The sequence below is a fragment of the Mus musculus genome, chromosome 18, assembly GCF_000001635.26.
Source record: "Mus musculus strain C57BL/6J chromosome 18, GRCm38.p6 C57BL/6J".
NCBI lineage: Eukaryota > Metazoa > Chordata > Mammalia > Rodentia > Muridae > Mus > Mus musculus.
This window is the reverse complement of record NC_000084.6, coordinates 63,125,088-63,150,953: the sequence shown is the minus strand read 5'-3', so window position 1 is coordinate 63,150,953 and position 25,866 is coordinate 63,125,088. Positions and strand designations below refer to the sequence as shown.

Below are 25,866 nucleotides of genomic sequence, written 5' to 3'. Positions count from 1 at the left end.
GACTGAATGAGGCTCACTGATGCAGAGACACCTCCTCTCAGCTTAGCATGGTTGAAACACATTTGTGTCTCGGGGAGATCTCAGGGAAGCGGACGTGAAAGCATCTAGAACATCCAGAGCGGTAGAGTGCGGTGGCAGGCTTTTAAGCCTCTGAGAGCCCCTTCCTGTCTCGGAGAGATCAAGAGAAGGCATTTGTGTAACCTCACCAAGGCTTGTGAGCAGAGTGCCGTGATTTAATCGACATCCGCAGCCATTCTATAACGGAATAATGAGTCATCTGTCCTAAGAGTTATGAGTGTGTTTCCTCCATGACTCAGGAGGCCCCCATCGAGCTTTTACTTTTTCTAGTGTAGTAAGACTTTTGCCAGACTTCCTTCCGGTGCAGGAGGGGGCGGGTCATGATGGACCCCGGAGCGAAGCTGCTTCTCCCTGATCTTTCTGTAGCTGCGCACATGGATTCTGCCTGTAGAGGAAAGACTAGCTTTGGATCCCCTTCCCCTTGCTGGACTACCTTGTCTGGGGTCTCAGTGGGAGAGAATGTATCTAGTTCCTGCTACGACTTGATTCAGGATAGGTTGGTACCCATGGGCAGCCTCCCTGTCTCCAAAGAGCCAGACCTGCAGGGGTAGGGAAGATGTCCCATAGCTGGAGATTGTATGCCCCAAGGAAAAGAGACAAAGAGAACCCGTGGGTTCTTTTTTCTCCAACCATTTCCTGTGTCTCATGCTCTTAAGCAAACCATACAGACATGAGTGAAAGATGAGGCATCTCTGAATTGCCCCTAGGGAATCCTTCAGCTGGGCGCCAATGACCTCAGTCTGACCTTTCCTAGTTCCCACTTTCCCTTCCACCTTGTGTTAGCTGCCTGCTCTGGACATTGGAGCTGAATTTGAATTGAGGGAGAGTAGTCAAAGTAATACTTGCTTTCGCCTTAGCTGTCTCTTCTCCTTATTAAAGATAAACATACTGGCTGCCACTCAATCCCCTCTGTCCTCCCCCTCTCTCCTCATACTTACCAGTGTGTTCTGTTGTCTGGGCCATGAGCATCCACACGTGCAATGAGACAAACTCAAAGTCAACTTTATCCATTACACCTTCCAACGTCTATTTATTCCAAGGCAGCCATTGGAAGTACTCTGTAAAACAGACTGTGTTGAGCAGCTTGGTTAGAGAGACTGGTTCGAGGAGAACATGCAGTCAGAACAGATGAAAGGGGAGTTTATGAATGATGTGGAATGGAGTCTGGCTGACTCTACCAACACTTTCACTTTGGGAGGCAAATACAGGTAGGAGGGATACATTTTTCTAAGATTAGAGGGCAGGGTGATTCAGTTTCTTGATGGTGACCTGACAGACATGAAACATATTGGTGATGCATGACCCAAAAGAGGATGACAGGGCTGAGCAGATGGTTGGTGGCAGTGACTGGAACAAAAGTGGAGAAAGGGAGTGAGCGAATCACGGGTGGACTGCAGACAGGTTGTCTGAGCATCCCAATCCAGCACACTCTGCAAACTAGAATGCAAGGTCCTCAGCTGAGAATGAGGAGGGAAGGATAGAAACCATGGCCTGGGACACGAGTTTCCTGTCGTTCCCTCCTCCCCCAGCCAGGATGCTCTTTCCTGGGATTTTCACAGGGCTGGTAACTCTATGACATTTAGATCTTGGTCTAAATGACACCTCAGAATCTACCCTAACCACCACCACCCCTCAGTCACAGCTGCATCCCACTTGACCTCTCTGAAGAGCCCTTATTATGGGATGCTTGGCTTGCTGATTGGTTTGCTGGCATATGCACGTGTTACAGAGTCTCTGCTAGCACTCTCAGGCACACTGGGTCCTGTGTGGATAAAGCATATTAATGAATAAATGCCAGCTCCTCCTTCTGCCCCAGGAAAGATATAAATACACTCATCTATTGGCTTCCATGAAAGCTCTAATCCAGGAGCCCCGAAGATACCCACACTGACAATTATTCAAGTCCCTTTTCTAAAAGCTGCGTGGTGTGTGCCCAGGACCTACGAACATCTTCTCAACTAAAGGCAAGTGTGCCACAGATTGTTATTCAAAGGATATTACAAAAGAAAAAAAAACCCTATAAGTTCAACACAGATTCAATTTTACATGGCTCACAAACATCTGTACAGCTACAGTGTACTCATATACATTTAAAAATAAGAAAAGAAAAAGCCCGCTGATGTAAGGATGCCTGGCCCACCACTTACCCACCACTTCTCCGTCCAGCTTCTCTAACCCTATCAATCAATCTAAACTACTGGGAAAATTGGTGTTGCTTCCTTATAGATGCCTTTTCTCTAGGTGCGGCCGGAAAAAAAATCTATCTTAATGTAATTTCTCAAATGGTGATTCTTAATCTGAGTGTTGAATCTGCAGCTGCAGAACCCATAGATATAGATGACTATGAAATCTCTTGATGAACTAAACAGAACCTCATTTACATACATGGAGTTTAGTTTGCCCAGTTTTAAATCTTGCTGGGGAGAGGGGTGCACATGTTTGTACGCGTGGATATACTTGTGTGTGCGTATGTGTCTATCAGCCTATATGGTGTGTGCATATGTGTGTAAGTACATATGTGTATGTTCTGTGCATGGATATTTACCTGTATGTACGAGTGCATATGTGTGTATGCATAGGCATATACATGGGTTGTTTGGGAGGTGTGCATGTTTGTGTGTGGATATATACATGTATGCTCATGGGTATATACATATGTTGTTGGATCAGGTTAAGGGATAAGGGGTACCCTCTAGCCTTTTTTTACTGAGTGGATAATTCTAGTCCCTTGTGGTCTTCTAACTTTCTAACTAATGTCTACCTTTCTTTCTAATGTCTTGGAATCCTCCAATCACTCAGAATGTCCTTAAATTGGTACCCACCCTTCTGGGCCCATTTTCCTCGGTGAACTCAGCCTAGTCAGAGCCAGCACCCAGGGATGAGTGCTGTGAGCAGCTGAGGAGAGGGTCTTCAGAAAGAACCTGTGGCATGAAGATCAGAAAAGCCAGGCTCCCACCCATCTCCCAAGGGTACAGAGTAGACTGGGATGAGAGTCTCCCAAGCCCCTAGCCAGATGCTAGGCCAAACATATGCAGTCTGTCAACCTAGGGACAAATACAATGTCACTCATTATGGGGGAGAGTTTCTATGTTTGATTCCTTTAAAAAAAATCCCAACCCCTTTAAGGAGCAATTCTAATTGAGAAAAAAAAATTCTTGTCTAGTCTTTAAAAACAGTTAAAACCCCATTTACATTCTCAGTTAAAAGTAGTGCCTGGAGACTCATATTTCTTTCCCGCTGTCTGTGTTTCTCCCTGTATCCTTAATGAGACAGTACCAAGTTCTGTAAAGATCCAGCCAGCATAGCTTCCTCTGAAAGGACCTGACAGGAAGCCACTGTGCTGTTGTCCAAGCAGCCCAATACCACTGAATCCTGTGACAGGCAGCAGAGATAAACTAAGAAGGAAGAAAGACAGCAGCATTCTCATCGTGGCCACATCCCCACCTCTGTCCTGTTTTGCCTCTAAAGTTCTATAAAACCAGCCAGCAGCAGAGCAGACAAAGCTGAAAACAAAGCAAAAACAAACAAACAAAAGAACAAGCCAAAAAATCAACCAAAACAAAATACAAAACAAAACAATCCAGACAGATCTTAGCCAAGATTGTTAATGGCCATGACAGTTTTCTTCTGTAAAAGAAGAAAGTTTTTTTTCTGTACAAGATTGGATACAGGTAGGGAGCATGGCATATCTCTCTCTGGGGCCCCAAGGTAGGTCTGTGGGTCACAGTGACTTAGACTCGCTACCAAAAGACCTGGGGCTGATCATTTTCCTGGTTTGTGAAGCTAACCCCAGTGACTGACCAGTGGCTTGGGGGCCGTGACTTTATAGAAGTATTCCTTCCTGCATTCTCTGATTTTATTTCTTCCAGGCTGGAGGAGAAAAGATGGATTCAGAGGAGGCGCTGATTTATGAAGAGGACTTAGATGGAGAAGAAGGCATGGAAGGAGAGCTAGAAGAAAGCACAAAACTAAAAATACTTCGCAGGTTCGCCTCTGTCGCCTCCAAACTGAAGGAGTTCATTGGCAATATGATCACCACGGCGGGCAAGGTCGTGGTGACCATCCTACTGGGCTCCTCGGGTGAGTGAGTCCCGAAGGGCTTCACCCTGAGATAGTCACAGGTCACGTGTGCACAGTAAGAGATGGTAAAAGGGGGAAGGAAGAAACAAGGGGTTCCAGGGTCACAGCATAACACTGTGAAGCCAGCCCCATGAGAAACTTCCCCAGCCAGCCTCATTGCACCCGTCAAGTTCTGGTCTGAGGCTTTCAAAAAGACTGTTAATCTCTGTCAAATCATCTTTCCCATATCTAAGTGAGCTCATTTTATATGTTTAGATTAGAATAAGAGCTGTTTCTCTTCCCCGGAACCTTTGAACTCTGCTCTGTTGGCAATTAGTTATTTGAGTATGTAGAAGGCCAACACTATCTTTTCCATCATGGGGTATTTGAAATCTTAATTTAACCCTCCAAGATATACAGTTTTTCTTCCCAAGTTAGATTGTAATCTCCCTCCACAGACAGTAATTTCCTTTAAATGTTGGCCACATTCTGCTTGTTCCATAATAATGTCATCTAATTCTGTCCCCCTCCTTCCTTCCCACTGACTACCATACTGAGAGCTTCTTAAAGTGAACTCACTCAGACTGAAGTTACAAAGGTGAAATAACATCTTTTTAGTAGGGAAAAAGAAGACAAGAGGGAAGTAGAGTTTTTCAGCAAATAAAACCCAATATTTTACTGAGAACTTTTCAAAACTCCATGATCAAGTTGCTTTAAGCCACGTATAAATGAGTTGCATCAGCAGGTAAAACAAACTTGTAATGAGACTACAGCATCCACAATATATAATGTTTTTATAAATCTTAGCTGGAAAAAAAATAGTTCAACACCATGGCCATGCCGACAGCACTTGTTAAGCTCAGTAGATCATAAAACAAAGTTAAGGGGCTGGAAAGATGGTCCTATGGTTAAAAGCCCTTGAATCTGAGAGGACCTAAGAGAGAATCCTAGCCCCCACATCAAGTGGGGGGTGGCTCACAACCTCCTTTAATTCCTAAAGCCAGCGATTCAATGACTTCTTTTGAACTTTGTAGACACCTACAGACATGTGAGGACACACACGTATGCACACATGCACACATGCAAGCATTCACACGCAAAACCTAAAAATCAATTCTTAAAAAGAAATATGCATGAATGTGAGAACGAAATGTATAGGGTCAAGGAGAGCAGTAGGGAGAGGGTTGGGAGTGAGAATGGTCAGTATGCATGATGTGCAAGTGTTAAATTGCCAATGAAAAAAATAATGAATGAAAAATTGAAAAAAGGAAAAAAAGCAAGTTGGTATAAGGAAAAGTTGGAATGAGTGTACCTATATTCTTGTAGCTCTGAGGTGGGAGGGACAAGTTAGAAAAGGAAAATAGTGAAGTTCGCATTCAATTCTACTGGTAAGAAAAGGAAATTCTTTTTTCCTCAGCTCAAATGATGAGGTTGGGATTTCTTCAATATCTTGTCTTAAAGCGTGCTCATAACAGTATTCATTTCATGTGTGACTTTCCCCTACCATTGGTAAAGCATTTATGATTTTGATGATATTGATGGACTTTGTTAAAGTAAAATCCCTTGCATGCAAGAGTTAATAGCGTTTAAGTCTTGATCAGTTCACTACATTTCTAGCACATAAAGGAAATTCACCGAGTGACAAGCATCGTCCTGTCCCCTTGTCATGGCTCCATTTTTCTCCCTAGGCATGATGCTGCCATCTTTGACCTCGGCTGTGTACTTCTTTGTATTTCTGGGCCTGTGTACCTGGTGGTCCTGGTGCCGAACTTTCGACCCATTGCTGTTCGGCTGCCTCTGTGTCCTGCTGGCAATCTTCACTGCTGGGCACCTGATTGGACTTTATCTGTACCAGTTCCAATTCTTCCAAGAAGCGGTCCCGCCCAATGACTACTATGCAAGGTAGGAGAAATCACCAACATGTCAGAAGAAGGTCTCGTCCCTTGGCTAACCCCCCACCCCCCGCAGCCTTTGTAGGACCCTGTTAGTTTGCCAGTTGGTGCATTAAGCAGAGGTTTGGCACAGCAGGGAAGCAGTCTAGCACTGTGGTTTTATTGACAACACAGTCGAGAAGAAAAGGGAGGGTGTTCTGGAATAAAGGTGCTGCTGGCATTGGAGGCAGGAGGGGCTGCTGTCTGGAGCAGACAGGAGAGACATGGAGTCCGAAAAGAGAACGCAAAAATCATTTCCCAGCATCTAGCTAGACAGAGCTCTCCCAGGCCAAGCATATAATGACCAACTGAGCCTCCAAAACAATAACAAACTGACTATAGAAAAATGAGTAAAACTAAAAATACTAGAATCCAGGATTTTAGAGCAAGTGGATTATATAACTAGGTGCCTGTATTGAACATGACTGTTATACCAACTCACGACTATGAAAATGGAATTAAAGAGCTTAGGACTTATTTTGACTTGGGGGGGGGGGGATTCTAGGCCATTCTCAGTTCAAAAAGGAAATTCCATCCTGCAAGACAGTGGCAACCTATGAAAGGAAAATGGATGAAGGGGTTAATCATTATTTATTATTCCCAAATAAAGCATATGTTTCTAGCCTCCGCCTGAAAGCTTTTCTTAAGTGTTGTGGGGATGAAGACATCTGCAGCGTCACCTCACCGATGTCTCCAATGGCAAAGGGAAGCGAAATTTACAGAATACTCAGCACGTATATCAATAGACCGGTGTTGGCATTCCCCGCTCCAGGAGACCTTGCTGTTTGACACCTCGGCGCTCTACACTGTTGGAGGCACACAGAGTCCTGGTGTCCAGTAATTAGACTTGATCTTCAAACTACAAGCTCAGGAATAATTCAAATTGCCCCAAATGAAAACAGCCAGAAAAAACCAGAATAATGTGGCTCCATAATTCTCTCTTCAAAAGTCAACTTTTATTTATTTATTTATTTATTTATTTATTTATTTATTTATTTATTTATTGTTTTTGCTAAAAATGAGCATATTTAGACTCTAGCAAGAACCGTGCTGGTTTAGAGAACTGCATGCAAGTGTAAGACATCTCTATGCTGAGCCAACAGCAAGTCCCTCAAAGACACTGAAGCTAAGTGAGGGGTACTGGAATTACCGGATACTATGGAATTGCGACTAATTTCTTAGATTTGTTGCTAATTTCTCTATTTGTGAGCACAGAAATGGATACCAATATTCTAGGAGCTGCGTTTAAGGATGCAGTGTTGTGATGAAATTGAAACATCACAGACACTCTGCTGTGATAATTTAGCAACCAGTATGATAGATTATGAAGTAAATAAAAGGATACAGGGGATCTGAGCGGTGGTGGCGCACGCCTTTAATCCCAGCACTTGGGAGGCAGAGGCAGGTGGATTTCTGAGTTCGAGGCCAACCTGGTCTACAGAGTGAGTTCCAGGATAGCCAGGGCTATACAGAGAAAAACAAAAACAAAAACAAAAACAAAACAAAAAGGATACAGGGAAAAGACCATATTATTTGCACGGTCAGTAGGGGAATTATCGATCATTCGGTCTGTACTTTCTTTGTCTATCAGAAAGTTCACAAAGTTACAGGAAAGAAAAGGACACACAAAAATTATTTGAGGGTGCAGGTGAGAAGAACCAAAGCTCCTGCCTCTGCTGTGCCCTTGGGATGGGGCTCACTACTGCCTCATTGAGATGTGGAACCTGTACTGGAAAAGTGCACAGATGATATGACCACCTCAGTAACAGAGACTTGCTACCCTGTGAGGTTGCTGTGTGGTGGTAATTACAAAGCAGACTGTGTAGATTCATATGTAAAGAAGATGCTGGTTAGAGTTTGTATCCTTACAGCACGACTATATACTAACTAATGCCAATACCATTTACATTCGGTTAAAACACACACATGTACATGCACACAGAGGCATGCACAGACCTGCGTACACATACATAACTACAGACACACACACACACACACACAAGCGTGCATGCTGACACTCCAGTAATGACAAATCCAAATGGCTCAGTGGATGGTATTAACCTGTAAACTTAAGAACTGTGATTCAGTTTAATAAGAAAAGCATGCTATATAGACACATTAAAACTCCGGAGTTTCTTTAATGGTGCATATTGCATAATATTTGTTTTGGGCGGTAGTGAGTAAATGCTGGACTTTAATGCAGACGTTAGCAGTGAGCTAAATGAATCCTTCAGTTTCTCTTAGGCATTTAATTTTTTGGTTTATTGAACATATATAAAAAATACCCTGTGCTGTTGAAAGTGCTGGCTTTTTAGGCAATGACTTAATTGGAAATGTAAACATCCTTTGCTGGCCAGTAGCTTTCCTTCTTCCAAGTTTAGGTTCCTTTCTGCCCCCTAGAGGCTGACAATGGGAAGTAAAGATTATATAGCACCATCAAGAAAGCACTTCTAAGTCCCAGGCAACTTCTCCTTCTGTAAGGGGGCAGTTCATGTTTTATGTGCCATAAAACACAGTTATGTGTCACAGTTACGTGAAGAAGTTGCCCCCCGGTGAAACAGCCAAACCTAGATATAAAGAACCAACAGGACCAAGTTCTAGCAAAACTTTGTGTCAGGACATTAAAATTTCAATTTTGTATTATTCTAATATTTTGTAAAATATTATTTTTCTTTTTTGCCCATAAATGTACAGTATAAACCATGCTAAACCACACATGAAGCAGAACAGGCAGTGCACTGTACTCGACCTGTGCTTTGCTCCTGTGGCTAAGATAACAGTGGTTTGGTTTTTTTTAAAGCTGTCATGGAATTAAAATTATACTTTATTAATTATACTTATTAACAGACGATGCTTTGTACATAAGTTGGTTACTCTCAACTCTTTCAGCAACTAGCAGCAAGTTAGGTTGTTTATTCGCATGTGAAGAAGACAAACCAGGGCAACAGTAAACTCCTGTGACGTAGTTCCTAACTTGACGATCATAACACATTACATTGTATCCTTTGGATATTGAAATGTAATGCCTTTCAGACATTAGCCTTTCCCTAAGGATCGTTTCAATACACAATTAACTCTAAATCATAAGATCTAAGTGGAAGAAATCAAACAATGATACTCAGATTTCCACTTTCAAAACCGTTCTTTCTTTACTATTTATTTCACCTTTTCAAATAATACCCAACAAAGTTGTGTGCCATACCCGTGACAAAAATTTTGGTTACATTTCCCTGAAAATAAAGATGATTACAACCAGAGTGCCCATTTGAAAACTTAAAAGAAGATAGAAACTGCTTTTTGACTGAAGAACGAGGTTATCTGGAAGTTGAGTACAAGGGTGTGGGTCCCACTAATTATAAAGAATAGTGACAATGCCCATGAAAGATGATATCTATTGTCTGTCTGTCTGTCTGTCTGTCTGTCTGTCTGTCTGTCTCTCGTCTATCTATCCATCTATCATCTGTCTGTCTGTCTGTCTGTCTCTCGTCTATCTATCTGTCTGTCTCTGTCTATCCGTCCTTCTGTCTGTCTGTCTGTCTAGCCTCCACCTTTCCAGCTGGATGATCAGAACCCATTGCCTTCATTACTCCATCCTCTTTGGATCCCATTTCCACTCATACAGAACATGGGGCACCCGGTTTTCCTTCTTGTTTTTGTCTACCTTTTCTGCCAGTCTCTGAATGTTTTCCAGCTTGTTCACCGACTCACTAGAAAGGTTGGGGTACTATTTTCATTTCTGTTACTTGCTTTTTTGACTCTAAATTCTCGACCATCCTTAGTCAAATAGCACAGTCTATTCAATGAACCTAGAATGACTTAATGCTGTCCCTTTATCTGCTAGCTCCCATAAGTTATGATTAGAAATGAATCATGTTTGATGAATGGAAAGGCTTTGTTTATTTCAGCACTAAAGCCATGTAAACATAGAGGCAACAAGTTCTGGGACACCAACATGGCAACCTTACTCTGTGACCAAGAAGAGAAAAGTTAAAGGACAAACATTTAAAAGTTCTGTGTCATTTGTGCTATGCATCCTCTTGTGAGGTGATTGTAAAATAGCTTTATTTGAAAGGAGAAACAAAAGCCCCGCGGTGTGCATCTTTCTCTCTTTCTGTAAGGAAGGCAGCCTGCACTCAGAAGTGAAGAAATTCTATCGGCTCCTCTACTAGGAGCCCGGGCATTTGCTTTGCTCAGAAGATCCAGGGCTGACATCACTGGGTCTGTCTGAAGTGGATTGGTCTGAGGGCCAGTAAACTGAATCGGCAAATAAACGCTCAGTTACATCTCAGTTTTCATTTTAGCAAAAACTTTTATGTGCAAAGAGCCCAGGGAATGGGGGAACATCAATGAAAAGTATTTCATTTTAATATTAGGGAATATCCACTTAAACCCAAAGCAGTTAATCGTTCTTTGTCCCTTGGTGACAAGAGTCAGCATATCCTGGATGACATTGTTCCCCTGCAATTTCGCAGGGGGCACAGTTGTAAGCAAACATTGGTATCATTTTTAGGGAGGATTTTAATGGTTACATGACTTGGTCTATAGGTTCCAGGCAATGTTTGTGTGTGTTCGTCTCAAAGATGAACAGTTAGAGCCAAATGAACGTGATTTAGGTTCTCCAAAGGTAAACGGAAGTGTGTAAGCTTACACACCAATGGGATCTAAGCTCGCGAATATCCGAGTCTGTCTGGACAATATGTCACAACTTGGGATCACATGGTATGGCGTAGACTTCAATCCTGGGGCAATGTGGTATCCTACCAGTGATGATACCTACAAGGGCAGCTTCTAACCATGTGGATGGAACTTCTTTGGGCTGTTTACACAGTCCAGTGATCTCCGTGCTCCCATCACATCTTCCAGGCCTTAGGCTTGAATTAAACGCTGTGGACAAGATTCTTTTCCCTCTTTGCCTGTAGGAGGCATCTCTCAGAAAGGGTTTCTCTTTAGGGTTTGGTGGAGAAGATATCTCATGCTCTGCCGTGGCAACCAGAACATCTTTCAGTTGGTCAGACTACGTAATTCATCCAGCACAGTCTATAGCGATGACAGCAACCAGGCTGCTGACACTTGACCACAGGTCATGGCCTTCTTCTGCCCATCAGGTCTTATCTCTGCCATCAAGGATCAAATGAACCCCGCAGTCTCAGGAATATGACAGTAAGAATATGGTGCTAACAGGTTACAGCCTAGGGATCTGGAATCCTGGCCTGACTATTTCCTGAGCAGAGTACCGTCGGAACCTGAGCACATACGCTGAGCCTTTTGATCTTCTTCTTTTTTTTTTTTTTTTTTTTTTTATATAAACTAGACATGAAAGTGCAGCCTTGACCATGTGGTAGTATTGCATTAATAGGAAAACACATTTCAAGGGCATGGTGACAAGTGGATACTAAGTTTTGTTTTGTTTGTTTTGTTTTTTATTTTTTTATTGTTTTTCTTTAAAGCTTTAATGTTTGCTGCTAAAGTCAAACTTACAGTGTGAGCCCCATAAACCATTGCAATTTTGACGTCCTGAATCCATTATGTTCAACTGCTTCATCACTGGAAAAACTTCTCTACATGCTTACACCACTGGCTCTTTCTCTTCCCCCAAAACCTAGCTTGGATATTTCCTTCTGGATGCCTACATCTTCCTTTTGTGAGGAAAGAACATGGTCTTCTGCATGCTTCCCCTCTGAGGCCATTGCAACTTAGCTTGCCCATGAGGCCTGACTCTCTGGGGCTTTGACAAGACCCTGGAAGGTTACATACTGGACTCGCAGATCTTGGTTCTGCCTTTTTTTCTCTCAGTGTCCACCTTCAGCCCCAGTTTGTATTTTGGCTCTTTATATGTCAGCAGAATTCAAAATGTTTGCCGCAGAGGTAGCCATGATGGGATAAGGCAATACATAGGAAATGATTTTCTTTTTTTTTTTTCTTTTATTTTTTTATTAGATATTTTCTTTATTTACATTTCAAATGTTATCTCCTTTCCTCATTTTTATTCCAAACTCTCCTCCCCATCCCATCCTGCCGCCTCCTGCTCTAACCCACCCACTCCTGCTTCCCTGTCCTGGCATTCCCCTACACTGGGGCATCGAGCCGTCACAGGACCGAGAGCCTCTCCTCTCGTTGATGTCCCACAAGGCCATCCTCTGCTACATATGCGGCTGGAGCCATGAGTCCCTCCATGAGTACTCTTTGGTTGGTGGTTTAGTCCCTGGGAGCTCTAGGGGTACTGTTTGATTCTTATTGCTGTTCCTCCCATGGGGCTGCAAACCCCTTCAGCTCCTTGGGTCCATTCTCTAGTTCCTCCATTGAGGAACCTGTGCTCAGTCCACTGGATGGCTGTTTGAGCATCCACTTCTGTATTAGTCAGGCACTGGCAGAGCCTCTCAGGAAACAGCTAATCAGTCTCCTGTCAGCAAGCACAAAAGAGCACACATGATATGCACTCACTGATAAGTGGATATTAGCCCAGAAGCTCAGAATACCCAAGATACATTTCACAAACCACATGAAGCTCAAGAAGAAGGAAGCCCCAAGTGTGGATACTTCAGTCCTTCTTGGAAAGAGGATCAAAATACCCATGGGAGGAGTTACAGAGACAAAGTGTGGAGCAGAGATTGAAGGAATGACCATCCAGAGACTGTCCACCTGGTGATCCATCCCATATACAGTCACCAAACCCAGACACTATTGAGGAAATGATTTTCTAAGAAAGGTCATTGCCAATTTTTAAATACCTACGGACACCCCTCATGCTTTATGGTCCATGTCTGAGAGTTTCTAAATACTATGGACAGTTAAAAAAAAAAAACAACTAAGCAACATTGTGATAAAAGCAGTGATATTTTCTAAGTATGATATTGGTAGATACATAGTTTTTCCTTTCTAAATGCTTTAAGATAGGCATGGTATAGGATTCTTAGAAACGAAGAATGCAGGGGCAGGGTGATTGTGAACGTAAGGCACAGTGTATACAGCATTTTAATGGTGCTCATAATAGGCTTTGCTTCATCATTTTGTATTATGGGTGTGTCTCTTTCTGGTTTGGGCATCAGATAATGGTAACCTCACAGAGTGACTTGAGAATTATTTTCTCTTCTTTGATGATTAGCATTGTATTTGGATTTGAAGTTTTCTTCATTGGCTTTTTTTTTAAGAGAGAGAGAGAGAGAGAGAGAGAGAGAGAGAATCAACATCTGTTATGGCTGGAAGACTTGAGTTTTAGCAGTTTCTGTCTTTCAAGGAACTTGCCTTTGTGTAAATTTTCAAATGTGTTGGTAGGGAGTTGCTGGCAAGACTTAGTGTGGGGTCCTGACTTGCAGCCAGCAGACTGACTCACTACTTGTGACCTTCCTGGTCACTGAGCCTCAAAGCTACGCGTGTCCTCACCATAATGCAGATGCCCAGCGGGTTGTTAGGAGACACACAGATCCAGATGTGGAAGCATACCACATACTTGTGGATAATCTTCTCTTCTGGTTTGCACTTTACCGATTGATTCTTAGCTCTCAGGGACTTGGAAAGGAGGTACTGAAGCTCATACGGACATTGTATCCAGTTAAGAAGAAAGATATCTGTAACAGAAATGCCCATGGATCCTGCTCTGGTCTGGTGCTCCCTACGAAATGCAAGAATTACTATCACAAGAAATAGCCCAAGAGCAGAGAGGATCACGTGGTCCCTAGTATCCTGCTTCTCAGGCCTTTCTCCTGCCTTCCCTGTAGAGAGATCCATCCAGACAAGGGATAGCAGCCATAGATTTTAAAATAGTCACCATATGTAAAGACTCTCTCGTGAGTCCTAGATGTGACATCAGAGAAATAAAGCCTAGAATGGTCACCCAGAAGACATTTCCAAATGGCCTCAGTTCGTAGTAATCACAAATCCTGAATATAAGACATTTATGCCAGCTACGAAATTGTCCCTTGGACAGAATGCTATTACGAAGCAGTGTTACAAGAATGTAGAAAAAAAAATCCCAATCACAGCAAACTGGAGACTAGTGAAGACATGTATGTGCCTTTCAAAACTTCAAAGGAGTAATGCAGAGCCCAGGGGGCTCCGTGTAAAGTTTTTCCAGGCTTAGAAAAACAGTGTAGTGTGAAATCTGTCAGATTAACATTTTCTCACACACACACATGGAAACATGTCTAAAGTTTAAGTAAGAGACTAATGAAATGGGAAGGCCAAGTCTTGGCTGTGTTTTCTGGATGATGCAATATAGTGTGCAACAGGGAGGGGAGGACTGGGAGGCCAGAGCACCAGAAACTCAAGTGTGAGAGGCAGAACTGGGCTCAGATCGATAGGATGCCATGGAACTTGAGGAGATTTTTTTTTCTGCTAAGATTCCTTAAAAGTGTTTCCACTCTCATTCCGACCGGGCTATTTTCCTACTGTGGAGAAAACTTTATAGAAGGTTGGAAGTACACATGTTGCTGCTTTCTGTAAATGACTCAGTAGTCACTGCAGGTCTAACACTGAATCTTTGATTTTTCATATAAAATACAAAGCAATTCTGCAGCACCCACCAGCGGTTTGGCATTTGGCTTTTTTTTTGTTCTTACCACAGAATTCTGGATCGAGGAGGTTTTAACAGAACCACCACCCGTGCCCCTGACATACCTGGTTCTGAATACCTTGATGGTTCCGATACTGTAAGAGGACGGCCTTGTGACCACTGGTGACAAAGGGCTGTCCTTGCCATGTACTTTCTTGTCACTTAGCCAGGCATTTCAAAGATAGTGGAGGTCTCTGCAGACCGGATCAAAAAAATGGGTGCAGCTGAGAGAATCCCTGAGGTTTCTGCTTTGCACCAAGAGGAATCCCGCATGCCAAGCCAGTCCCTGCTCTAGACTGGGAGAGCTGTCACTGAAGGTTGCTGAAGTCACACTTTGCCACAGCACCAGTCCTCTGGTTCCATCTGTCCGTGAGATGGAGGGCTCTCCCTGGGTCTATTTCCTCTTTGCACGGAAAGCTGTAAGCCATTTCTGTGCAAGATATTTACTTATAAGAAATAGGCATACATATTCTGAAGGAAGGACAGCGCCCTTGGGCAGCAGCAGAAGAGTAAAGTTTGGCTGAAATCTGTCCGCAGCTGCAAGCACTCTCAGTGGCTCTTTGACCTTTCCCTGAATTGTACTGTCAAGATGAAAGAAATGTACTTTAGTGAACGGCCTGATAGTAACAGAAAGGCATAATCCCAGTGCTCATAATTCTGCAGATCATCTCAGACTTCCCACTGAGCGCCACGCCGCAGTATCTCTGAAGAGACATATATGAAGACAGGTATATCCCACTGTGAGGGAGTGTAGTTCAAATTCATCTTAAATGGGACCAATAAAGACTCTCACTCGCCAGTGCCAGCATAAGTCAGGCTGATGTCATGCCTCAGAGCGGTAACAGAACAGCAGTAGGCAGGACTTTTGGAGCACATACTACATGCCAGGTCCTGTGATTTCACTCTCTGTAAATGACATCATATAATCTAGAAATGACCAATAGTTTTCAAATGAGCTGCTTTCTAGTTCTTGGTGTTTTCCTCAATGTAGTGTGTGATCTTGAATAAGCCACGTCTTGGGGGGTGGGGGGGGACTAGGGAAGGGTGTCGGGTAGAGGTTGGAGAGGCAAGGTACGGATTGATGACAATTTGTGTTCTTTGCAGCTCATAAGCATGGTTTAGAGTCGATTGATAAGCCTTAAAGTCAGCCATCCAGTAAGCATGGCAAGGTATTATTTACCTACTGGGGAATGGCTTTTTATTTGCTGTTGAAATTTACATTATACATCCCAGAAATAACCAGAAGAAATGGATCATAGCCAGGACACTGGGGACAGAGAGTCCAAAGAGCACAGACTGAATGAAGGACTCCTCTGCATGGTGAGGATTCCTGAACACAATGCCTAAGTGGGAAAAGCATCTCAGACCATTGGTGACCAAAAGTTCCCTTTTAATTCCAGCTGAGAGAAATGAAATGACCCTGAGATATTGGGCCCATTTGTATTAGTTTCTAATATTGGTATTGCACTACCAGGTAAGCAAATGATGTTTACAATGGAAACTCATACAAAGACCCAGCTGGCTCTCTGAAGGGGAGCACTTTTTAAACACTGTTGGTCAGAATAGAGCTTCCTTGAAAATTACTAGAATGTAGAAGTTGCAGTGTGTAGCTGAATTTAGCCATAGGCATATTGCCAGCAGGACATTATGTCCATATTTTAATGAGACAAAGGCATTTAAAAAAAAAAAGAGTGCGAGAAATATGGAGAGCAGATATCTGGAAGGTTTCGCTGGCCTTAGAGCTACATCCCTTTTGTATTTGATGACAAACAGCTTAGCGGCTTCTTGCTCAATATTCTAAATCTGGAATGTCTGTTTCTCATCCTGTCTTCCACCTCCTCACCAAAGCACAGGGGTCATTCCAGTAGCCTCGGATCTAGGGAGGTTTAGTCCATCTCAGATGCTACTATACAACACAAATGCTGAGCTAGACGCTTATACACAAGCTAGTCTCTCGGGCCCAGAGACTGAGGAGTCCAAGTAGAAGGGACCATGGGCTTGGCATAGGGTGAGGTGTGGTGTCTGAGTTCCTAGGTGGCTGACTTCTTGTCATAGCACAGGGCTTCTTTTACAAGGCCACTAAGGCCACTTGTAAGTGTGGATAAGAGGAAGGCAAAACCTTTTGTGGAGTTTTGCAGAGATGTGAGTGGGTAAAGGAAGGATGACCCAGGACATTAAGGTTTAATAAAGTAGAAAAATGAAGTTCTCAGCACCAGTAAGAGAGTGACCAAGGGGTATGCCCAAGCCCACTTAACCAGGGACATTTTATTAGTCTATGTCCGAAGACTATCATAATGTCATTAGCTAGCCAGTTAGAACTCCCCCCCCACACACACACACTTAATGCCTGATCTCTTGTTTCACCAGAAAGAGGGTCGTGTTCCATTTTCACGTTGTCTATCCAGTCTTATGTGGTCCAAGCTCCCTTTGTCCATCCCTGGCTCTGGCTTTGTTACTTGTTGATCTAAACTGTCTGCTAGTCTTTAGTCACTGGCTTGTATTGCTACCTCTGACCCTGGAGTAACCCTGGTACAGTTAATTACCCTCAGCTCTTTGTTCCTCTGAACTACAAAGAAGCATTCCTTGTCTACAGGATGGTCTGCGGAGCGTTCCTGAAATAGCTGGAGGCTGTTGCAGAAGCCGCCTTCTCTTGAAAAGTTGTCATGATTACATTAGAAGCCAAGCATGTGGAAGGACAGCTCTGACTTCCATGGGCTCCTCCAGGGCTTGGTTCGGCAGCAGGCCTAGAGCCCTGCCCCTCATCTCCATTTAGCTTGGTTATCTCATGTCAGCTACAAGCCCCCATCCTTCACCCTCGATGCTTCAGACTTGGCCATGTATTTACCCTTAATCTTCCTTCTAACCTACTGTTAATACAACATGTAACTTGTATATTTTTTTTTTTTTTTTTTTTTTTACCATTTTCCTTACTGTCTAGAAGAGTCGTTCCCAACTTGTGGATTAAGACTATTTTGGCAAACCTCTATCTCCAGAAATATTTACATTGCATTTCATAATAGTAGCAGGATTACAGTTATGAAATAGCAACAAAAATAATATTATGGAAGGGGGGTCACCACAACATGAGGAACTGTTTAAAACGGTCAAAATATTTGGAAGGTTGAGAACCACTGGTCTAGAAGAACATAGCTCCTTCTTCATTAGAAAATGGCAGAATAATGGAATTTATCAAAGGAATGCACTAGCAAACAGAAAGGGGTCCTGATAATGGACTAGGGAATTTTTTGAGCAGCAGAGTAAAAAACCAAAATCCAGTACTGAATTAAAACCTAAATTATAGAGGCCAGGGAGATGGCTCAGTCAGTAAAATGCCTCCTGCACAAACAGGAAGACCAGGGTTCAGATTTCCAGCACCCAACTAAAAGCTATGTGTGGTGGCACATGTCTATAAAACCAGCAATGGAGGGAGAGAGGGTAAAGAGACACATCCCTGGGGGTAGGGACCAGCTAGCTTAGCTGAATTGATGAACCTATTTTTAGTGAAAGACTAAAATGAAATAAGCCCTTTCTTTCCCAAGTTGCTTTTGGTAATAGTGTTTATCACAGCAATAGAAACCTAACTAAGACACCTTTGTATGCATATTAGTGGGAGAAAAGCATATAGTCAAGTGTGACCTCTTGCATATACATAGTTAAATGCATGTAATAACCCTATGTGTTATTTATAAATATATAATAATTGCACATGCACTCTGTGGTGGCTTGAATAGGTTTGCTCCCCATAGAGTCATGTGTTTGAATGCTTGACCCATAGGATGTGGCGCTATTAGTAGGTGTGGCCTTGTTGGAGGAAGTGTGTCACTGTGGGTGAGGGCTTTGTCGTCTCCTCTGCTGAAGTTCAGGCCAGTATGGGACATCCTTCTTCTGCTGCTTTCTTCAAGATGTAGAACTCTTGACTTCTCTAGCACCAAGTCTGCCCTGCATGCTGCCATGCTTCTCGACAGGATGATATTGGACTAAACTTATATTTTGGGTTGTGAGCCTAGCCTTTAATGGCTGAGCCATCTCTCCAGCCCCTGGACTAAACTTCTAAAACGTAAGTCAACTTCAATGGAATGTTTTCCTTTATAAGAGTTGCCTTCATCGTAATGTCTCTTCAACAGCCCTAAAACCCAAACCGAGACATAATCATTACTTAAAAATATGCATGTAGCAAAAATACATGTCAGTGAGGATGACATGCCAACCTCCCAAACTCAGGGTGCAGTCCAGGAGAAAGAAGGAAGGAGGAAGAGCGATGGGAAGAGGTAACTGGCTGCCTGTGCTTCTTTCTTTCTGTTAATGTTGCCGGCAGAATCAACTGTGGCAAGAGCTAACAGCAGTTTAGTCCAGGCAGGGTGCAGATCTCTGTGCGTCTGCTGACACTCATTGTACCTATTGTCCTATCTACCTTAAAATTTAAAGCCATTTACTTGTGGTATCCGTTTAGCCACTGACATGGTGGGCAAGGCTCTTTGGGGTCTTCATTTACTTGGGACGGTATTTTTCCCTCCAACACGTGGTGGCACTTTAATGGTTCTCCCTCTCCTCCGTCTCTCCTTCACACTCTGATGCTTCGATGTTGAGATACCACAATGCCTGGGAGCCAAGCAAAAGAACTAAACCTGGCTCAAGGGGGAAATGATCCCCTTGATTTCCCAAGGCATCTAAGAATAATATGCCATTTTGTGCTTTCTATGTTCCACAATTCTGGGTAGCAGGTTGCATTAACAGCCTGGGAGATGGAAATCAGAGGCATAGGTAATAATATTTTCAAATCTCTCTTTTGAGTAGACAGCTAAAAGAGACTCATCGTAGTTATGAAAGGAATAAAAAAGCTCTTGCATTAGTTTTGTTAGAAATCTCCAAAATGTGTAATAATTAAAACCTATTTATATGACCAAACATTCCTTTCTTTTCACAGGTAAGTAATTAGAAGGTTCAAAATAATTATTTTAAATAAACACAGACACAAAGACTCTAAAACATAAATTATCAGGAACTTTTCTGTCTTAAAAACAAAGTTTAAGGGACTGCAAATGGTTCGGTGACTAAGGGCATGCATTGCTCTTAAACAGTTTACTTTATATTATCCATGACCAGAGGCTCACATCTACCTCTGACTCCAGCTACAAGGGAACCAGTGCCCTCTTCTGGACTCAAGAGGCATTGCACTGATATCCACATACTTATACAGACATGTATACACATATAATCAAACATAAAATAATAAATATTTTTAGAAAAAGAAACAAAAGGTTTACAGGGCTGGTGTGATTTTTTTTTTACAAAGCCTGTTTTTGTGTAGGGAACTCTGTCATCGAAACATTCTTGATAATGATTGTGAACTTGTAAAATACCCTAATTGCTTTTGGGATACTAACATTATATAATTATATTATAATTATATTATATTATCTTTAAATTGTTCAAATATGAAGGTACAATCCCATTATTTTTCAAAATTTCTCATTTCACATCTAAAAGCATTCACAGATTTTCAAGCTAACTAAATTTCAAAAGATTTTTAAACCACCAATTTATCTGGATTTAAATGTAAATATTAGTTCCCAAGTTCAATTTGTAAAAATTAGACTAATCCAAACATATCAGGCTTGCAGTTGTTGGCTGTCTCAGCTTATATAATACTGCCTTGTAGAAATCAGAAGGCAGACAAGCATTGGCAGCTTAGCCAGCCTAGCTGATGATGTCAGTTATGCCTACAGGAAGTAGGGAGACGATGCCTGAAATTGCTTACAGAGTCTCTTGATCTCTTCTGCAAGAGCTGATTTTGTTAGATCATCAGCCCCTGGTCTTCCCATGCTTCCAGGGGTGTCAGGATAAGAAACGTCTCAGTTGTTATTTGATGGAGATGAATGGCTAAAGCAAATAATAGAGGAAATCACTTCTGTGCAGCTTACAATTTCAGAGGGTGAGTCCGTGACCATCATGGTGGGGAGCGTGGTAGTGAGCAGTCAATGCTGGACAGTAGCTAAGAGCTCTTGAGACCCAATCAGAGGCAGAGAAAGCACTGGGAATAAATAGTTCAGGCTTCTGAGACCTCAAGCTCACACCTCCTGCAATGCAATCACATCTTCTAATTCCTCCTAACAGACTGAGGACCAAGGTTTCAAACTTATGATCCTATGGAGGCCATTTGCACTCAAACAGCCACAAGTACTGAAAATCAGTGAGGCTGTGGTGGGCCAGAGTCTCTAAATGAAAGCTTCTAGAACCAGCTGTCCAACCACATTCTTGGACCACACGCAAATGGGAATATGATTTAGTGTTTCTCAAAATTAACTGTAAGCATCTCTACTGGAAAACTCACCTTGAGGGCCATTATGGATTATCCTGATTATTTTTAAAATCCTTAACGATATCAAGAATTAACTTGTATTCATATATAAATATTACCATATAATTAATCATTTTATAAATAGAAGCTGAAAGTATATTATTTGACAAAATACATTTTATAAACAATCATGTTTCACAAATCTACTATCAAATTAGTAAAAATCCATAGAGCAAGTTGTCTAGTCTATCAATCTACAGTTACCTTCTTAATTGTAATATGTTATTGCATCATATGGCTTTTCATATTGTTCAAAGAAGCGTCTATTTGAGCTACGACTTAGAAAAAGAAAATGAATCATTTCCCCCTGTGACTTTCATAGAATCAGTAATATTTTAATGGCATGCAGTCTCCATAAATAGAGTTTCTTTTCACCAAAAAAAAAATGTTGTTTACATTGCTGAATTCTCCTACTGTTTGCTAAATTAATAACTATTTCATTACAATGTTCTCTGCTCTTGTAATAGTAAATTAAAAAAAAAAGAATTAAAATCATAGTTAATCACTTGGAATGAGGCAGCTGGAGGTGAAGGTTGGACAGGAAGGTATTATTAATAAGAGGCTTTCCAACATAGCCTGCCTGGGACCTGTGCATTCCCCAAGTCACGGCTGTTCAACATGGCAGATAAGCAGTGACCCATGTGTTCAAAACGGTTTTCTAACAAGTTAGACATGGAAATGGTGAAAGCGTGTAAAGATTACATGACATCTCAGGTATTACAAACGTAACAGTACAAAGTATAAGCTTGGTGATAAACCAGCCTCGGGGACAGGTCTGGAAACAAACTCTAGATCCTTGCCATTAATCTTGTGTCAGTGTGAACTGTTGACACAAATTAAAGTCATTTGAGAGGAGAGAACCTCAATCAAGAAAGTGCTTCCATCAGATCAGGCTATAGGCAAGCCTGTCGGGCATTTCCTTAATTAGTGATCAGTGGGGGAGGGCCTCAGCCCATCAAGGGTGGGGCCATCCTTGCACTGGTGGTCCTGGGTTCCATAAGAAAGCAGGCTGAGCAAGCCATGTGGAGCAAGCCAGTAAGCAGCATGCCTCCATGGCCTCTCTATCAGCTCCTGCCTCCAGGTTCCTGACCTGATTGAGTTCCTGTCATGACTTCCTTTAGCTATGAACAGTGGTCTGGAAGTGCAAGCCAAAGATAAACCCTTTCCTCCTCAACTTGATCTTGGCCATGGTGTTTCATCACAGCAACAGTAATCCTAACCGAGGCAGCTATGAAACTTTTTTTTCAGACACAGACTCACACTAGCACTCTTGCATATATGATCCCATAGCTTGGGACTCACACATGACATGAGAAGAGAGCTTGCAAGACACTTGGGAGGCAGAGGCAGGCAGATTTCTGAGTTCAAGGCCAGGCTGGTCTACAGAGTGAGTTCCAGGACAGCCAGGACTACACAGAGAAAACCCTGTCTTGGGAAAAAAAAAAAAAGATATTCTAATAATGGACAATTAATGGATAGTCTGTAGCCGTATTTTGTGCTTTGAGTTTGATATGGTCCTAAAAGACTCATATGTTTAAACTTTTGGTCTCTGGCTGGTGACAATATTTTAAGAAGTTATAAAACCATTAGGACATGTGACCACTAGAGGTAAGAGTTCTGTCCCAGGCCCACTTCTGGCTAGCGCTCACAGTTATTGATCCACTGTGATATGAAGGGTTGCAGCCACCCAGTGCCTTCCCTTGGCATGCATTCCCAACATGAGAGCATACATATTCTGAAACAGAATCCATAATGAACCCTTCCTCCCATGAGTTGCTTGTGTAAGGTTTTGTCACAGTGAGGAGAACAGTCAGAGAAACCATTTGGTAGCTTCATGTAGTATGAACAATTTCAGCTTTTCCCCAACTGGCTTACAAATGCATGAGACTCCAACTATGGTCACTTTATTTGGCTTCTAACTGCAGGCCTGGCTACCTCCCCAGCCGTTCACCCCAGATACTTGCTGTTTCTCCTGACCTCCTGGCTCATAGTTCTTCTCTTCTCATGGTGGCTTCCTCCTTCTCTCTGTCCTCCAACCTCAGCATTCCAAACACACCTACCTCTAATCCCTCCAGTAACTGGCTGTAGCCAATTGTATTTAGCCAATAGTTTTAAATAAAATTTTAAAAAAAAAACAAGGCTTGCAGAATAAAAGCTTATAAACACGAGAAGTCACTGGTAGACCTAGTCCTTCTGGTATAGAATGTAGCATTACAATACATGGCAATAGGCCAAACCTCAACTCCTTCTGCCCATTTGGTAGGGCCCATGTGCTGAAGATGAAACTGCGAGTCTGAGTCTTCAGCATTGGTGTGGAGATGGGCAAATTCAGACTGCAGTGAATCACAGTATTTGTTTGGAAAGGATGAAGTATTGGTTATGATAGGAAACGGTTTCTTTTTGTGATCACCTGAGGGGAGTTCCTATCGAATTTCTGATGGAGCCAAACTAGATCTAAGCTAAGGATGATGAGGCCTCTTCTAGTTGAAGGGTGGGACCTCAGAAATGGAAACATCCTGCTCAGATTAACCCCAAGGTATTCAGGTTATCCAAAGAGCCTTTCATCTCATGTACTCTGTATAGAAATCGCCATTGTCATCTAGGGCTTCAAAACGCTCAGTAAGTTTTAAGGTTCTAAATGGAGAAAAATACCTCATCCTCTTTTGATCTTTATACATTTGATTTTGCCTTTAGTTGACATGTGTTAATTGTATGGGTTAATGTATTCAAACATTTCTTCTTAGCCATACTTTTTTCTCTTAATTACTATGTATGAATTGTCCATATGATATAATACAGAATGATCTTTCAATGTGTGTTTTTTTTTAATTATTTAAAACCTAATTTCAACACAAATTTCTTACTGAGCTTAAGAAAAACAAAAAGACCTATATTAAAGGGACTTTATTATAGGATCTGCTAATGCATTTTGCATCTGCGAAACTGAAGAGGGTTGAGTTTCCTTTTTGCTTTTTTTTTTTTTTAAATCCAAGTTCAACAATGCACTTACAGTGCCCCTCTTTGTTATGGAAAACACAGCACCTGGTGGGTTTTGTAAGCGAGGAAAGTGTGATGTGTGAAGATCTTACACCCGAATGGAGTATGCTAATTCACAAGAAAGGAGATACTCTGGAAAGGTGTTGCATGTGGGAGGCCGAGGCAGGTGGATTCTGTGTCTTCAAGATTCTGTGTCTTGGGGCTGGAGAGATGGCTCAGCGGTTAAGAGCACTGACTGCTCTTCCAGAGGTCCTGAGTTCAATTCCCAGCAACCACATGGTGACTCACAACCATCTGTAATGGGATCCAATGTCCTCTTCTGCTGTGTCTGACAGCTACAGTGTACTCATATAAATAAAATAAATACATCTTTCAAAAAAAAAAAAAAGATTCTGTGCCTTCAGTCTATGTGGGGAGTTCCAGGCAATCCAAGGCTATAAAATGAAACTATTTGAAAAAAAGGAGAAGGAAAAGGAGGGGGAAGAGAAAAAAGAGGAGGAGGAGGAGGAGGAAGAGGAGGAGGAGGAAGGGGAGGAGGAGGAAGAGGAGCAAAGGAAGGAAGCTGGAAAGTGATTTCTGTTAGAAACAGTCAGATCAGGGGGCTGGGAGGACAGCTCAGTGGTTGAGCACATTGGCTGCTCTTGCAGAGGACTCCATGTTGATACCAAGCTCTCATACGCCTCACAGCTGTCTGTAACTTCAATCCCAGGGGATCCAAAACCCTGTTTTGCCCTCCCTTGGTATCAGATGTGCATACAGGTGAAGCACCTTACACATAAAATAAACAGATGTTTACAAAGAATCAGCATGATGAAGTTCACCCATGTGGCAAAGCTCAGTCATCTGATAGCATCGTTTTAAAAGAGCACTGTGTGGCAAATGAATTCCTTAATATGTCACACTTTCAATGTTTCTGAGCATATTATATTTTACACACTTCCCCATTATGTAATCAGGAACATTCAGGATACATGGTAGAAATTAGCTTTTAAAATAAACCATTTCTAATTTTAACAAGCATTGTAAAGGCCTCTTTCAAAGTAAGTCATTAATTGCCAAGCTTTGAAAAACTCAAATTACCCATAAATGAAATTTGACAGAGATAAATTTCACAGAAATTCTACTATGTAATATTTAGCTTTCGTCTGAGCTGTAGAACTCTGACCAAGTGCAATATTTGCTCCCATAATACTGGAATTTTTGCCAAGTCTGACCTGAAATGAAATATTTTCTCATTTAGCTGGCCTCACTTGCATATAGTCGCATATTTGGCATTTCAATAATTCCATGATTTTGATAGGGCTGATTTCCAACTAAAATATAAATTTCTAAAAGGTGTGTGAGGACTTAGTGCAGTCTACATTTTGAATCAATATGGAGATCTGTGGCTAAAAATTCTAAGCAACAGAAACATTTCTCGGAAATTATATTTTCAGTCCTTAAAACTTTTTCCTCCTTCTCACCCTCCCTCCATTCTTCTCCCCACCCTTTTTGAGGTTTTGTTTGTATGGATGTTTTTGCACCACATGCATGCAATGCCCATGGACACCAGAAGAGGGTGTTGAATTCCCTGGAGCTGGAGTTACAGACAGTTATAAGCTACCATGTGGGTGCTAGGAATTGAACCCAGATCCTCTGAAAGAGCAGTCAGTTCACTGAGCCATCTCTCCAGCTCCCCTTCTTTCTTTCTTAGCAGGAATGTTACCACCCTTTAGTCCCTACTTCTCCCTAACTGTGAATACCTGATTCTTGGTGTACTTGATCCAATCAAACATGCTCCTTGCACATAACCTCTTTTCTATGCTAGGCATGTCCAGAAAGTGGGATGAATAGATACATTTCCTGTTCAGAAGAACTTAAAATTTAACAGGCAGAGAAACAAGCCAATGAAGTAA

General features: G+C 42.1%; 1 protein-coding gene across 10 annotated transcripts in view; it reads left to right on the top strand.

Annotated features, from left to right (window-relative positions):
• Positions 1–25,866, top strand: part of Piezo2 (piezo-type mechanosensitive ion channel component 2) — a 377,504-nt gene that overhangs the window by 236,763 nt on the left and 114,875 nt on the right. For all 10 annotated transcript variants that reach the window (XR_386006.4, XR_001782388.2, XM_006526169.4 and 7 more), the window contains exons 6-7: positions 3,948–4,158; positions 5,826–6,039. Coding sequence is in view for 8 of the 10 variants with exons in the window: in XM_006526169.4 (XP_006526232.1) it covers positions 3,948–4,158; positions 5,826–6,039 (425 nt within the window). In the remaining 2 variants the exon portion in view is untranslated. The remainder of the gene's footprint in view (positions 1–3,947; positions 4,159–5,825; positions 6,040–25,866) is intronic.